This window comes from Netta rufina, assembly GCF_964035555.1.
Source record: "Netta rufina genome assembly, chromosome: 2".
In the NCBI taxonomy this organism is placed as follows: Eukaryota; Metazoa; Chordata; class Aves; order Anseriformes; family Anatidae; genus Netta; species Netta rufina.
The window spans coordinates 113,274,834-113,291,117 of record NC_140124.1 but is presented as its reverse complement, the minus strand read 5'-3'; the positions used below and the strand labels follow the sequence as shown (position 1 = coordinate 113,291,117).

Genomic DNA, 16,284 nt, shown 5'->3' with positions numbered 1-16,284 from the left:
TGAAGCTGTGGTTGAGGAATATTCAGAGGGCAGCGCAAGGAATATCACATTCAGATTCGTTTACTAATTTGAACAAGAATAAATGTCAGATGAGGGATGCTCATTGGCCATTCTAGGGTTAAATGCATTCTTCTTGATCTCCCCCCACTCCGCCACCACAGAAACAAGTTATCCAAGCAGTGGGGAATTTCTGCCATCATTAATTTTATTTATACTTTGGCTGTGTCACAAAGCTCAGTAAGACTTTGGTGTTTTTTTAATCTTCTGACAAATATGTTAGCAGAAGTCTCTAGTGTGGCCATCACCTCTGTTTTCAGAGGTTGTGCATTGGTCACTTCTTATCAGCGTTAAAATACTCATAATTTATTTCCACATCAGCTGGCTAGTATAAAACTTTGGCTCAAGCATGCCTGAGGCCTTTCTAACACTGCTGTTTGGGCTTTTAGGGGATTTCACTTTCTGGTGTTATAAATTATGCCGCACGGCTGTTTTACTGCAGTGCGTGAGACCTTGAACAAGTAATGAGAGGAGGCTGGAAAGAAAAGCTCTGTGGAGGAAGGAGCAACCAGTGTTTTGGAGAATGACATTCAGGGCTGTTGCCATGCTCACTGGTACTCACTCCTCCTGGTTCACCATGGTGGAAACAGAAGTATTGAAATGCATGTACTTGGGTAGGGTGTGCCTCTTCCAATCTGTAGCCCAGCCAAGACTCTGTGCTTGCTGGGGGAAGTGTGGGATCTCCTTGAAGCCAAAGTCAGGTAGGAGATGAGAAACAGCAGGTAACATGGCACTGGAGCATGCTGCCATGGGAGGGCAGGACATTTCCATCCTTAGAGATCTTCAAGATTTGGCTAGACTAAGTCAAACATGACCTGAGCTCGTGGTAGCAGCGGTGATCCTGCTCTGAGGGGGAGAGTGGGCTGAGTGACCTCCATAGGTCCCTTCCTACATCTATTGCTGTGGTACTTACAGCACATGAGTACTAGGTTTCAGTGCTTTCAACTGTTCATAGATGTGTGTTGTATGACCAATCTGACCTCTTTGAGCTGCATTTGTCTGTATGCTCACTGCATCCAAAAGCTGTACAGTCAGCAGGGCTGCAGTCACCTGATAATAGTGGCAGGTTCCTTTCTCTCACTCTGTGCCGCTGGATCCACATCTCAGAAACTTTGCCCAGGCTGCTGAAAGCAGGAAGATGAAGTGGTGGCTTCCTGCACGTAAAGATAAGGGCTGTGCTCATGGGCCACATGTTCCTCAGAAATGGAGGTGTAAGCGGAGGGAGTGCCATGCATATGAGATCCATACTGCGCCCTGTGTCCCCCAGGCTGTGCTAAATCAACAGAAGCAGCATGTGCTGTCTGAAAACCAGCAACGAGCTGCTTCTGCCTGGGCCTGGCTCAGCCGTGATAAAGGTAAGGCATTATGTTGAGGTGCTGTGAGGTTCTTTTGCACTTAATCCTGATGCAAAGGCAATAAGGGGTCTGCAGGGAGGCTGCCGCACTGTCCTCACCTGCACTTCTCCGCCGTAGCTTCGCCAGTCAATGTTTTAAACAGTTTTGGAAGCTTCAATAAAGAAGCTTCTGTTCTTTGCCACTGGTGGAGAAATAAAAATATTTTTACAAGTTAGGGTAGCGGAGTGTTTTACAGCTCGCTGCCTAGCGGAGCAGGTAGGGTTATGTCTGGCAGGGAGAGACCTGCTATAGATTATTTTTACATTCTGTCACCATGTAGCATTGCTGGCTTCTCCTTGCTCCTGAGTGTTACTAAGAGGCTTGTTGGCCCTTTTTAGCAGAATATATTTTGTTGCTTGTTTTTAAAAAGGCTCAAAGGAGCCTTTCTCCGCTGGGTTTACTGTTGCCAGATGAATGGAGCATTTTTCAATAAGGTGTGTCATCTGCAAATGTCCATAGGTTGGTTACTGAAAGCAATTTTTTTGAGTATATTGGAAAATCTGGCAGAAACAATAAACAAAGCCTCCTGTCTCAGTGTTCAGAGGGCTGTGGCAAATCGGCAGGCTAATTTAACTTCTGGTAGGGATCGCTCTGTGCAAGTGTGTTAATGTGGGCACCTAATTTAAATCCAAGTGCTGGGCAGCCGGTGTCTAGGTACTGGTGGCACTCACCTTACAGTTTCTTTGTGAATCTAGAATCTTTATCGTGTGTATCATGAGAATCTTTATCGTGTGTATCATGAGAATAATCCCCAAAGCTCAGCTTTCAGCAGTGTTATTTAGTCTGAAAAGCTAGATAAAGATTAAGTAATCTTGTAGAATCACCTTTTGCATGCAGAAAAAAAATAATCTGGTGTGTATCTGATCAAACTCATTTGAGAAAATTTTTGAGCTTTGATGGAACATCAGCGTGTGCTTCTGGGAACATGCTAGAAATCGTGTTGCTTTCATTTGATCTGCAGCTTTAGAGATATTTATTTTGAAGCGGGTTGGGTTTGGGGGCTCTTTTGAAGGTGGGGGGGGGATGTGATATGTGCTCAAGTATTTGTTGGTCTTTTTACATGTAACAGCCTGGAGGTCACAGAGGACTGCTTATGGAGTAGTTGCTCTGGGTTGTGTGGTTTTTTGGGTGTTGAGGGACACCAGTTCGTGAGCAGCTTGCTCGGCGCCCCCCCCATACACACACACACACACACAAGGGGAAGGGGGGGGCGCGGAGTCGGGCGGTTGCCATGGCGGCGGGCGGTCACGTGTGGCGGTGACGCGGGGCGGCGGGGCGGGGTCCGGGCGGGCGGGCGGGCGGCAGGCGGGGGCCGCCAGCACCTTCCGCAGGCAGAGCCGCAGCGCTGGGGCGGGGAGGAGGCGCGGAGCCGCGGGGGAGCGAGCGCCAATGCCCGGACCGACCCAAGCCCTGTCCCCAAATGGCGAGAACAACAACGACATCATCCAGGACAACGGCACCATCATCCCCTTCAGGAAGCACACGGTGCGGGGGGAGCGCTCCTACAGGTAGGGGATGTGGGGAAAGCGGGGGGGGGGGAGAGGACGGGCGGCGGCTGCGGCAGGAGGAGGAGGAGGAGGAGGAAGGAGAAAGGGAGGGGGCGTTGCGGAATGGGGCCGGGCTGCGGGCATCCCCCTCCTTCCCCACGGTGGTGGGGGACGGGGGATGGATGGCCTTGTGCAGGGGAGAGGGGGGAAAAATTGGGAGAAAATGAAAAAAAAAAAAAAAAAAAAAATTGAAAAAAATCGAAAAAAGGGAAAAATAAAAGGATGGAGGGAAAAGATGGAAAAGGAAAAACGGAAATGGGAAAAGGGAGGAAGGGGGAAATGAAAAGGGAAAGGGGAAAAGGGGAAAAAAATTAAAGTGGAAAAAAGAAAAATGAAGAAAATGAAAAAAATAAAAATGAAAAAATATAAATCAAAAAGAAAAAAGGAAAAATGAAAAAAGAAAAAGGAAAAAAGTAAAAACGGAAAAATAAAATGGGAAAAAAAGAAAAAATGAAAAATAAAGGGGGGAAAAAAAGCAAAAGGCAGGAAAAAAGCGGCAGCCCCGTCTCATCTCGCCGTGCCCGGCTGTTTAAATGCCGCCCGGCTGACAGCGAGCGGTGCCCCCGCGGAGCAGCGCAGCGCTGCACGCCCCTGGGAGCCTGGCCTGGGAGCAGCAGGAAATGGAAGTGATGCTGCTTCCACATATCTGGCCGGCCGCTGGATCAAAACAAGAGCGGGTGGCTCAGCCCCGGAGAAAATCCCCGGCACCGAGCGGTGCCGTGGGTCGTGCACCCAGGTGGGGTCGTGCAGCGTGCCCAAAAGCACAGCGGGCGTGTGTCGGGCGCTGCCGCAGGATCCCATCTATCCATCCATCCATCTATCCATCCATCCATCCCTCTCCTCAGAGCTGCTCCTACCTCTGTCGGCAAAGCCCCGGCGCACGCGTTCAGCACAAAGGAGCGATGGCACGTTACTGTCGTGGCTTTTTTTTTTTTTTTCCTTTTGTAAGGACCTGCGTCTCCTTGCAGGAAAAATGGAGCCCTCGCTTCCCCGATCTGAATCGCTGCTGAGCGCTGAAAGGCTCCGGTTTGGTGGGAAGCTGCATTTCCACCATGTAGCTAAGCAGAAATATGCAATTGATTTGAGATGAATTAACACGCTACGGCCACTAAAGATGAATGCATGAATCATAGGTGCTACCGATTGCTATCTTTGCTGCTTTCTTTCAGAAGGGTTCCCTGGAAAACCTCTGAATAGGTTTCTCCATTATCCTTTTGCAACATGTAGTTTTCTGCAGCCATCAACGGGTCAGGTTTCTTGTCCTTCTGTCTGTCTTATATGCTGAGCCATGTCTAGAAAAGGCATTTTGTGAGGCTGCTGTGTTAAGCACATGATGACAGGAATAATTATATCAATTGCCCAATTTTCTAGAAACCGTGGAATTGCTCTGCATCTGAATGAAAGGCTGGTTCTTCTAAGGGAAAGGCTGTTCTTTGAGACTTGTAGGGCTTTGCATCCTTTTGTCCATCTGCAGGAATATAAAGGAATGCAGAGCCGCTAATGCTGATGTTGCGTGCTATTTTGGGGAAGTAAATAATTTAATTAAAAGCATTAAGGAAGTAAACCTTTTAATGCACAAAGTTTAAAAAAAAAAAAAAAACAGCAACAACAACAAAAAACTCCACAGGGGATTCCTGTTTAGGTTCTCATTTCCTTGTGGAATCCTACCCTTACCTACAGACTTGTGGCACCCAAATCTGTCCATCCCCCCTTCCTGCAGTGAGAATGTTTACTTAATGTGGTACTTAGGGCTACAGGTGAAAAGTGAAGTGTTAATCATAACACAAAGGAAGCCTTCAAGAAAATATGTGAAAACTGCAGTGAAACCTCTCCTTGAAACTGGAAAATAATACTGTTAACTTCCATAAAAATCTCTTAACAGCTAGGCTAGTTTGGGCCTTGCTAAGTTCAAGGTGGAGCAGTGGATCACTAAATATCTTAAATATCTTATATTTAAGATCAGTAGGTTCCTACCCATGTTACTTGGCCACTGTTGTGCTGGGTGCCATGCTGGCTTGGGAGCAGGCACGGGGAGCAGCCCGTACAACTTCACCCCATGACACATCAAGTTGCTATGCCTCTGATTGTCAGGCTGGTTTGTTCCATCTGTATCTAGAAATATGGAATAAATATGTCATTAAGCACAGCCTGGAGCATGACATCAGGTCAGCAGTTGCACGGATCCATGAGTACTTTGCTTGTAATGGGCCCTAGCGTACTGCAGCTTTGCTCTTCAGCTGAGCTGCGCCTACCCCCTGTGTAGGGGTTCAGGGGTTACCAGAGAGCATTTGCTCCTCTCTCCTGTAATATCAAAAATGCATCCTCATTTTTACTGCTTCTGACCTACTCTAGTCCATAAGTATTTTAAAACAACTTCAGTGTTTTTTGATCATAATAGATAGGTCTGAGGACATCTAAACTGGTAAACCAAAAAGGGAAGCTTTATTGTTTTCAAACACCTAGCAGGCTACCACCAGAGCCTCACTATGTCACTCCTGAAGCAGACTTTAAAAGAAGGTAAATTTTATACCATTTTACAACATAGGAGGCTGACATGAAAGGAGTTGCTCCGTTATCCACCACGTTGAGGACGCAGTGGGGAATTGAACCTGTACCACATGAGCTCCAGCCATGTGCTCTGTATGCACAGCCACAAATAGTTTTCACAAGTCTTCCAAAGGACATATTATATCTTGCAGACTGGGACATACAGGCCCAAGGTGTTAAGTTTCTCCTGCAGCCTCACTGAGCTGGTAAATGGAAACCAGGCACTTCGGCATAAAATTGAGTCACAGGGAGATGTTACCTTCTGCAGTAAATAACTGGACCAAATCAGCACTTCTCCAGTAAAACTCTGTTTCTATTCCAGAGGAAGGATTTGCATGTGTCAGTTGTGTGTGTTCCAGATCAGGAGACTGACTTTACAACTTGGTTGGAACCGAGGTGTCATTTTGTTGGCCAAAATAGATTTGGGCTCATTTCTGAGAACAGCATTGCATTTAATTATAGTTTTACTTGTATGCTCAAAGGAGACTGAAACGTTTCAACGAGAAACCAAATCAACATCTGGGTGGAGAATTTGTTTTGAATTGTGTTTTTTTTTGTGTTTTTTTTTTTGCCAGGGACAAGGCGTTTTGTATGGTTGATCAGCTCACCATAGTTTTCAAAGCTAGCTGTACAGACTTGGAATATATCAGGTTTTTAAGGGCATGCCTAGCCTAAAACACTCCCTTTAAAAAGGGTCAACCTGTTGTGCCCTCTAACTGCTGTTTTATCTGCGTGCTGCTAGAAAATTGGTTTGATCTGGTCCTTCATACACCAGCTATATTTAGTTTTGTACCCAGAGCTTTCAAGAAAGGCAGGGAGGAGGCTAGTTTACTGGTTATTTTTGCTTAAATTGCTAAGCTAAAAGAAACTAAAACAGAAAAAAAAAAAGTTTCTATCTGTCACTATGTATGTTTCTGATGGTATCCCTTAAATGTTTGGCTTTCCTGAGTGTCGTGTCTTCTTGGAAACGGTTTCTTTAGCGGCTGACATGTGACCATGCCGTGCACGATAATGAAAGTTGGGCGGAAGCGGTGATTTCCTCACCCAGCACTGAACTAAGCCGTGGCGTGCTGCAGCGTGTGTCTGGCTGTCCTTCGGTGCAGGACGAGCCGCTAACTCCTGCTGCAAGTCAAGATTTGTGTCACATCAAAATCTGGTCTGGTCTCCGCCTTCCCAGCTGCTGGTGGATATCGGGAGGCAGGTGGTTGTGGGACTGGTCCATGCTCCTGTGCCACCTTACTGAGCCTGTTCTGCCCATGGGGCTGCCCCCAAAGCTAGGTCCTCATGCATACAGTAAGCAGATGATTCCTCTGAATTTAAAACTGACAGTTTGTGTTGATAACATCAGTAGCTTAAGGCCCCAAATTTTCTTGCTGGCAATGGTGAAAAAAGTACTGAGTAAATGCAGCATGTTGTCTTCTTGTTTGTCCTACCAATGAGCAGGACTGTTTTCATCCTCTGCAAAAGTAAATGCTACTAAAGCAAATGCTAGTAAATACATTAATAACTTCACACGTTACCGTTAGAGGTGTTTGCTCTTGGACTAACTGCTGCTATTGCAGGTTATGAGAGCATGATTCTTAAATTGCAGTGGAAGCAGGAGAAAAGCAATCGTAAATGCCTGTAAGAAGTCACACCCTGTGAATTTGGCCTGAGCTTTTCTAAAAGTGGTGTTTGTGATAACCCCTTGTCCTTGGAGCACCTGGAAAGCAGCAGGATGGTTGCTAGCTGCCTGGGAGAAGACCACCCTGGTGATGAGCAGCCAGGGTAAGAGGGACCATGCAGAAAGCGCTCTGGTTACTTGCCAGCTGAGGTACCTCCTGGTTTCTCTTCTTTCACTTTCATAAAGCTGGCTTCCTGTCCCTGCTGCAGCTGCTCTTCTTTAATCTTGTTTTGTGATTAGGGAGGGCTCTGTCCAGGCAGAACGGTTTTGGTGAGTGCCTGCAGCTGGACAGGTCCAGCCCTCAGAAAGCACAGGGTGAAACTGCTTCAGGGTAGCTGGGGTTCACCTGTGAGTGCATGGAGATGTAGGAGAGGCTACGAGGATGGCTCTGCTCAGTACTGCATCCATCAGTGGTTTGAAGCCTAGATGTTTTGTGCCTGCATTATTGGGCTACCTCTTTTGACCTGGATTTAGGCTTTCCTTAAAGGGAATATTTTCACGGTATCTGGTGGATGAGGTTATTGTCTGTTAAAATTGGGGCTGAGAGGCAGCTTTATGGAGGGGGTGGGGAAGGAAAGCAACCAGCCAGCACTTCACAGACAGCCCGGTCTGTGGCAGGAAATGAGACTAGCTTTCAGGCAGTGCCATCTTCTCGGCTTGTGCCCAGGCCCTCTCACCAAAGGAGGTCTGAGAGCAGCTGAGCTGCACCCAGGCGCTGCGGGTTTGAGACATCCTGGAGGTGGGAGGCTGGCCTCTGGTTTTGTTGCATGTGGGGGATGTTGTTTGTGTGCTTGGGGTTTTTTTTTTTTTTTTGAAACTACCTTTTTGAGTTGCATAGCAACAGCAATGTGCTTCTAGCATGCTAACGAAAACAGGAGCGAATTTAAGATAGGAGAGAACCGAGCTTGATGCTGTCATTTTCGGAAGCAGACATTTTGGCTTCTGCTTGGTTGCCTCAGTCGAGCCTCGTGGGGAAACAGGCACTAAAAATGCTGCCTTGTGAAGGAAAGGTGATTTGGAAGCAGGGCTATGGAACAGGAGAACCTGATTAAACCTATTTATTTGAGTTTCTCTTTTGCTATGTGAATGAATCCTGCAAGGGAGATGCAACCACCCCACTGCAGGCTGGGCTACAGGAATAGTCTCCTGTGTGGGATACCTGGAGTAACCACCTGAGATAGAAGGACTCATTTTGGGAGACAGTGAGAAGAAAAAAAGCAAGTGCAGTAGGCCTACATTTCAAGCCCTGGCACTTGAATGAGTGACTTTTTAAAAATATCTTCAGAGGTTTCAGTTCTGGGGCTTGGGGTGGGGGAAGGTCAGTCAGTTTGGCAGAATTTTCTTCTTCCTCGTTCCCAAGATAATTATAGCAAAGGCTGGGTAAGGAAGAAGATCAAGCCAAGTGCCAGCTTTTCATTTGGAGATGCAACTTTCAGCCTTTGTTTGATAATTGAAAACGAGTGGCCTCACCACATCTGCTCTCAATCACGCAAACCACTGCACGGGATGGCACGAAGGCTTGGAGTAGCGGCGGTGACAGCAGTCAGTCACGCCGTGCTGGGACAGCGTGTGAGAGCTTTTGGGTCCTGTCCCTTCGCTGATTCCCAGCTTCTGGTTAGCGGTGCTGCTCGCTTGCTTCTAGTATCGGTACCACGGAAAGTAAATGGAAAACATCCGTGTGTTTCTTCCAGGGGTGGTGTTCATGTCACGCTGAATAGCTGCTCGAGTCTTGCCATGCTCGCATCCTCACTGCCTGACTCACCAATAAAGCATCTCCATCATATTGTTTCATTATAATTAGGTGGGAGGGGAAGGGGAATATCAGCTATAAAAGTTTACTGGAAGTGCTTTTAACTCTTCAGGTTTTTTAAAGCAATGATGTTCTTATTTTTATCACAATTCTGTTGATTTACATGCATTAGGCATGAAGACAAAATGAAAATCTACCTGTCTTTTTTTTTTTTTTTTGGACAAAAATTTCTCTAAATTTCTGATGGTACACTGAGTTATTAAATATTTGATAGAGAATGCTCTGCACTGAAAGCACTCCCGTTAAATGGCTTGGCTTATCTGCGTTGAAATGATTTCTTGTTTTGCATAGAGCTCTATGCTTATTGAATATGCTTTTGTATTAAATCCAGTGTGTTTTCTGTGCTATCCAAACAGGAAATGTAAACATTAAACAGTAAGTAGAGACTTAAGGATGTAGCTTCCGTAGGAAATCCTACCACTGTGCCAATAGCTCTGCTTGGAGAGGAATATGCCATGCAGATCTTGGTCTTGATGTTCTGGCCTTGTGTATGGCTGTCTTGTGTCATTTGTGTTGACTGAGGGATGGAGGGGACTGAAATTTGGGTGAGGTATTTGTGTTGACCAAGGGATGGAGGGGACTGAAATTTGGGTGAGGTGATGGAAGATGAAGCGTATGGGTGGAGGGGCATGGCCAGCAACACTGGAGTGAGCTCCTGTGAATCGAAACCGAAACCTAAGAGTGGTCTGAAGCAATATTTAAACAAACTACGCAAACCGAGGAATGCTCAGTGTGGGATTTGTTTGGGATTTCTTGTGTGTGAAATGGACCCTTATCCTCCAGCATGGCAGATGACAAAGGAATGGCTTATTTTGCTGTAGTCATATGTGAAGTTGATGGTGTGTGTTCCTGGTTTTCCACGTGGTTGTGTGTATTGTTTCAGAGGTTTAGTTTCCAATATGTTTCTTGCTACCATGAGGTAGCCAGAGAGATCTGGAGACTTCAGTTTTATCTTTTAGGGATAACTTAGGTGAATATTTTCTCTACAACAGGGTTCCGTGGTACCGCACAAATTTTCTACCCAAACAGCTGCAATTATTCAGAGATGCACTTGAATGCAAATTCTTGCTTGTCACTCTGGAATGCGGTGTTGATTCTCGGAAGGGCTCTCTGGCAATATGTGTTAAACAATTTGGGGGGGGGGTGAAAATTCATTTTAGGCAAATTTTACATGGTTGTTGTGCTTCACTTCTTAAGGTTAATCTCTGTAGAGCTGGTCCAGTAATAGCATGAACAGGAAGCACTGAAATACTTGAAGTAGAATATGCGTTTGCTTTACTTATGGATTCAGTGTTTTGCAAATCATAGCTTATGGAAATAACTAGAGAATCTGGGAGTAATTGTATGGAAGTGGGGTACATAACGCAGTGATATGAAAGTCCCTTGGGAGCTTACATACACAGAAAGACTGTCGCGTGCGAGAGTGCTGAGAACATGGAGGCACTGAAATGGTAATTGGTTGAATAAAGGAGATAAATTTTCCTAAAAGGACAGCATTCACATGTAAATAGCTGCCCTGTTGAAAACCTGTTTATGCAGAATGGGGTTAATTATATATTGCTGAATGACTGTTTGGGGTCTTTATCACTCCTTGCCTGCATTAATATTTCAAAGCTATACAAGATACAGATCCTGAGGTGCACAGGAAGAGGATGGAAGGCATGGACAGTCAGCAGCTGCAACAGTAGATTTAAGATAGCAGGAGAGGAGTTTTCATAGTGTGGATAGTCTAGCACTGGAAGAGGGTGCCCAGAGAGGCTGTGGGGTGCCTGTCCTTGGAGAGGCTCAGCACTTGGCTAAATTGAGCCATTGTCAACCTTCTCTCGTTGGCTCTGCTGCGACCAGGAGGCTGGAGTGGATGATCTCCGTCGCTCCCTGCCTGCCTAAATCACTTCATGATCCTATTCTGTAATTCTCAAAGGCATAAACAGCCCTTGAGTTCAAAATGCAGCACACAAAAGGAAGTGATGAAATCAGGGGCTCTGACAGTGGAAAAAAATCATATGGCAACAAATTTAGTGCTGCCACCAAGGTGAAACCATCCTATGACCAAACGTTTTAAATGGGAAAGAAAAATGTATGCATGCAGTCTCAGTTCAACTGCTTTTTAGCTTAATTCTTGCCAAAGCTGTATTTCTGCTGCTGCTGCAGTACATTAATTATTTTATGCTGCCTTCTGTAAGTCACTGGGAGCTACTTCTGCAATTTAGTACCCGGGGATGACCACAAGTTCATTGACACACAGTGGAGCAGAAGGGTAGTTCTGCTGTGTCATAAAACTAATTATGCACATTGCAATTAAGGATTATGTTTTGAAGTTAAAAGCTGATAAATTGCTCCTTCTGTTTTTAATGACTTGTATATTTTTTCATGCAGAAAATGCTAACATTATTGATAAGTTCAATCTGTGGGGAATGTTTGGCTGTAGGCACAGCTCCCGAGCTATGTCAGATGTGTGCCAAGTTTGACTTAGGTTTACAGGGAGGGGTGCAGACCCGTCCTGTCCTGTGACCTACGCCAACACTGAGAGGGCTGAAGAATCTAAAGATTCACATTGCAGCACAGGTTATTAACTTAACTGCAGTTACGTGTAGTTGAAGGTAATTCAAGCAATAAATGCTTTTTGTCTTGTTTACTGTGGGAGTTGAACTTGCTAATGTCACCGTTTGCCAGCTGGAAGCAATATACTTTAGGAGTTGACCTCAAGATATTCCATGAACGGAGGCCAAATCCTATTAAACAGGACATCTATGCTTCTCTTAGCTTAAGGTACAAGGCTTTGCTGGGGCTCGCAGATAAAGACTGCTGTAACTGCCAGTAATTCTGGTCTTACCATTCCAGCTGCACCAAAGCAGCAAGCACCATCTAAAGAAGACTGGGGAAAACAAAACTTTGGGTATTTCCCACTTCAGATCAGCAGGAGATTTTTAAGATTGAAAACCAGAAGAAAACACTGTCTTTACAGACCTTCAAAGAACAGCATGGCTGAAAAAATGTGTTTGGGGGTAGCTTTACTTTGTACTCGAAATTTCAGCACTTGCATGGGTAGTGCAACAAAGGTAAAATAAGTTTGTGGTTACTGGCACACAGCAAGAATAATACATTAAAATTACATAAATCACAGATGGTTGAGCTAACGTGTTCATAAAGGGCAATTTACTCCACGAGGGATTAGCGAATTCTAGTTCCAGTTGCTCTAAAATTAATTTAGCAGTGAAGCAATTGCAGCTAGCAGTTCAGTCCTATCTTAGGTAGTCCTTAGTAGGATTAATTCTTAAGTACAAGTCATTTGCTAGTAATATTTCTAGTACCAGAGTAATTTCAGAGCATCTCCTTGGCTGCTATAGTATGAAGTCATGAAAACAAGGGAAGAGGTCAAGTTAAGTTGGTGTCCAAAACAAAAATTAAGTTCTGTGGCTGAAATGCTAACACTGGAAATCTCTCTAATATTAATAATGCTCTGTGGGGAGTTTGTGTGAGACAAAGATGGGGGTCTTTATTTGGGCCTAATTCAACAGACTCAGATGTCAGAACTCAGATTTTTTTTGTTGTTTTTCTTCTTGATTTCTGGACGTGACTCAGTAAAAAGCAGTGCTCAGTGGTCTGCAGCATGGTGCTGGCAAGGGTTAGGTTGTGGCTGTATGCTGCAGAGCTTGGTCCCAGAAGCCTGCCTGTGGGGTGCCCTGCACAGGCAGCAGAAATCCTGCTGCTTGTCCCCTGAGCCCCAAATGGCAGTGGCCACCCTGGGCGACCATGCCAGAGCTTCATGTTTTATGTTACAAAAATACAGAGCCGTGTTTTAGAGAGTGATGCATGGGCGAAAGCAGCCAGCATGGCTGCGTGTTGCTTCATCTGTTGTCACATGCTTGTTTACAACCGTGGGGTGAAGGTAGCTTAAAATAACGTTGTCCCGTAGCCCAGCTCGGTGTCGTCACCTTTCTGCCACAGTCCCTCCGGCTGGAGCTGGCCGCCTGCCTGGCTCTGTCCCGTGGGCTCTGCCCTGGCACCGCTCCCCATGTGCCCTGGGATGCTTGCACGGGCAGCAGCTGTGGCACTGCTCCTTCCCCAGGTGCAGTGCTGTGCACCTTCAGGGTGCCTGCTCGGGAGGCTCTGTGCAAAGGGCACTGTTCCTGTGTGTAATGTGTGTGTGTCGGGGTTAGAAGAAATGGGGCGTAAAAACAGTGTGCATCTGCATTTTGTCTTCGTGCAGGAGAGACAAGTTGATGCGTGGCAAGGTCCTCATCCTCTGCACGGTGTTGCAGAGGGGGGGGAGCAGAGAAGGCACATCGTAGTCCATCTCCTGAGCCACCACAGCACCCATCCCATGAGACATCACCCAATCTTCCCCGCGCCTTGCAAGCAAGCTGTGTTAAGCCTCCTAGCAAGCTGCAGCAGCCTGCTAGCATCGAGCCACTGCATTCCCCCTATTTAATCCCATCTCCCTTCTTCCCAGCCCCGTGCTGCTGCATCACAGCCATGCACGGGGCCCTGGGGGCTGCTGTCCCCCCGCGAGGAGGGCTGTGGGGTGTTACAAAACCCTGCAGCACATCGGCGTGTTGCTCCAGCCCTTCGCCTCCCAATGTATCCGCGTCGGGGGGGCAGCAAAGCTCCGGATAGGTCAAAGCTAAATTAATTTGGTGACTTCATCTCACTAGCTAGCTGGATCCCGTCCCTGCTGAAGCTCCCAGGCCTGCCCACGCTGTTTTCGGGACTTGCAAGGCGGAAACGTCACGAGGCAGCAGCGGGTGCTGCAGCGGGGCTGCTGCTACCGGGCTTCTCCAAAATCATGCCTCAGGTGCCTGGCAAGCTGGGTGCCTGTGAGATGTTTCCAGGAGTATTGTTTTTCCTTAATCGGGGTTTGTGATGATTCCTGTCCCTTCCTTGTCAGGGGCATGTGTTTCACTGGTGTGACTGCTCGGGCTGTCCCCATTGTGCCCCACAGGTCAGGCGCTGTGTGCAGGTGGGCAGTGGGTTTAAGGACAAGCTCTCCTCAGCTGCTGTCTCTGTTTTCCAGTAAATCTGCATTTGCTCAAGCATTGGGGTCTACCATCTGAAACTATAACTACCCACCCACCATCCAGTGGGAACAGAAAGGTGGAAGGTTCATCTGTTAAGCCTTCAGAGGCATCTGCAAACTCTTTCTCCTCCGTAGTGAGTGCTGCTGCTACCTTTATGCCATGTGCAACCTCTTAGAAATCCTTTAGCTATATTGTGATCGGCAGTGTATGCTTAGTAATCTGTTAATTTCAGTAGGAGATAAAAATACAAGGAGAATTAAAACTCCCACATTTGTCTTGGTGAATTGAGACTTTGTTTCAGAGAAGATTAAATGTTTGTTTCTTCATCAGCTTTTCCAAGGTTTTCTAGTAACAAAATTATCATATATCTGCTTCTCTATACTATAATGTAGGTGTTTCTAATTGGCTTGGGTTTATTATAGAACACAAGTCTGAGAATAATTCTTCTCTGAATCAATTTTCCTTCCCCACAATCCCAACGCCTATTGTGAAAGGCAGACTAGCCTACCAGTGCCTATTGTGAAAATTGTACAGGTTGAATGTCTGCCTTCGGGGCAGCAGAGGAGCAATTCAAGCTTAAGATCTCTGAGTTGAAAGCCTTGCGGGGGAGGGTAATAACTGTAAGAAAAAGCAGTCGTGTTTTTTTTTTTTGTTTTTTTTTTTTTTTAACATCACCGCCTTGCCACGCTTATGTTCCTCCCATTCAGCCCACTTCAAAGGTTTTCGTGGTTCGTCATTAATAAGATGTCTTCTTAATTTGCAGTAGCGTGATTTCATACTGGAATTCGTGCATCCTCTTGTCCCCATGATAACTAGTGTCTGCTCAGGTGCAGCGCTGAGCTTTGCTCATAACCAGGGGGAGCCACCTTTACGGGAGGGCGAGTCACTTCTATGCAGTGTGAGCTGCTGCTCTCTGCCTTTCCTTTGGCAAGACAATGTTTATTTTGGTTAGGGTTCATTTACACATCGAAATTGATAGGGAGCCTACCAGGATGTGCAAATAGTTCCAGCCAAAGTTGAGAGATCTTGTAATTAATTGTTAATATTGCACTGTACTTCTGGATGCAAAGGCAAATCCTGAGGGGGGTGAGGAAAAAGCTTTAGTATTTAGAGATACAACATTATGCATTGCACTGCCATACAGCTCCAGTGGCAGCAGGAGGAGTGAGGGAATGAAGGTAGTCTGAGGGAAGGGGGGGGAAAAAACATTGTTTATGCTATGAAAATATGACTTGCAGATCAAAAACAATAATAAAAATATTTCAAGTGGGTCTGTGAATGTTGCTTGTCTTCCTCAGGTGCCCTGAAATATTCCAAGCACTGAAGTTGTTTTCTTGAAAGTCATAACTGCTTTTTTTTTTTGACTATCCTAATTTCCTAACTGTTTAGTGAATAAACTTAAAGCTATTGTGCAAAAAGTAAGCAGTAGGCAGTGTACTGCATTGCCAGTTATTGGGCCATCTCGGAGGTTTTGGCTCAAGCCATGTATATTGTTTGAATAGTTTTGATTGTGTTTTTCAGATTTGGGGCAACTGAATGTCTGGAAAAGAACCAATGTTTTTCTGCCTCCCAGATAATACGGGTTTGGGTTTTCTTTTTACATTTTCTAAGGCCATATGTACCACAAAACACAACTACCATTGGTCTTAAAAGTTTTTCAGATTTGGGTCTAAACCAGTTCTTGAGACCCATCATAACATTTGTGTAGGTCAGAAGATCCCAGCATTTGCGGACAGCCTCTAACTTAAAAGAACAAAACTTTAAAAATAATATTACTAATGGTGCACTAATGCAGTCAGAGTAAATCTCTTTGTACTCTAACCTCACTTGCACTTAAAACAGGGGACTGCAATGGGAACAATGCGAAATATGCTCTGTTTACTGTGTCAAATGGTAATACTGCAGGGTTCAAGCAGTTTAAACGTGCATGGATTGCTTCAGTCTTGTCTAGACTCTGTACCAGGCGTCACAAATCATTTCAGGTCTTCAAATATGATCCATGTTGTGAAGCTAAAATCACATTCAGAAGTGAATGAAATCCATGGATTATAAAATACATTTAGCATGTCAGGTCTATCTAGTAACATGGGAACGGAGCACAGGGGATTTGACGTTCAGTATTTTGCAGGCTGTGAATTTCCCCCAATCTTGCACCTAGAAGATTATTTTCCTCTTCTTCTGTGGCAGTACTTCATTGTGATTAATCTTTCACTGTTTGAGTTTCCGACTAGACAGAGCCTTTGTATTG

At 45.6% G+C, this 16,284-nt stretch overlaps 1 protein-coding gene across 3 annotated transcripts in view; it reads left to right on the top strand.

Annotated features, from left to right (window-relative positions):
- The first annotated feature begins 2,751 nt into the window (after nucleotides 1–2,751).
- Nucleotides 2,752–16,284, top strand: part of MAPRE2 (microtubule associated protein RP/EB family member 2) — a 57,423-nt gene continuing 43,890 nt past the window's right edge. For 2 of the 3 annotated variants that reach the window (XM_084282408.1, XM_084282406.1), the window contains exon 1: nucleotides 2,752–2,959. In XM_084282408.1, the coding sequence (XP_084138534.1) occupies nucleotides 2,872–2,959 (88 nt within the window). In that variant the 5' untranslated portion in view covers nucleotides 2,752–2,871. The remainder of the gene's footprint in view (nucleotides 2,960–16,284) is intronic. The other variant, XM_084282407.1, reaches the window with a different exon arrangement.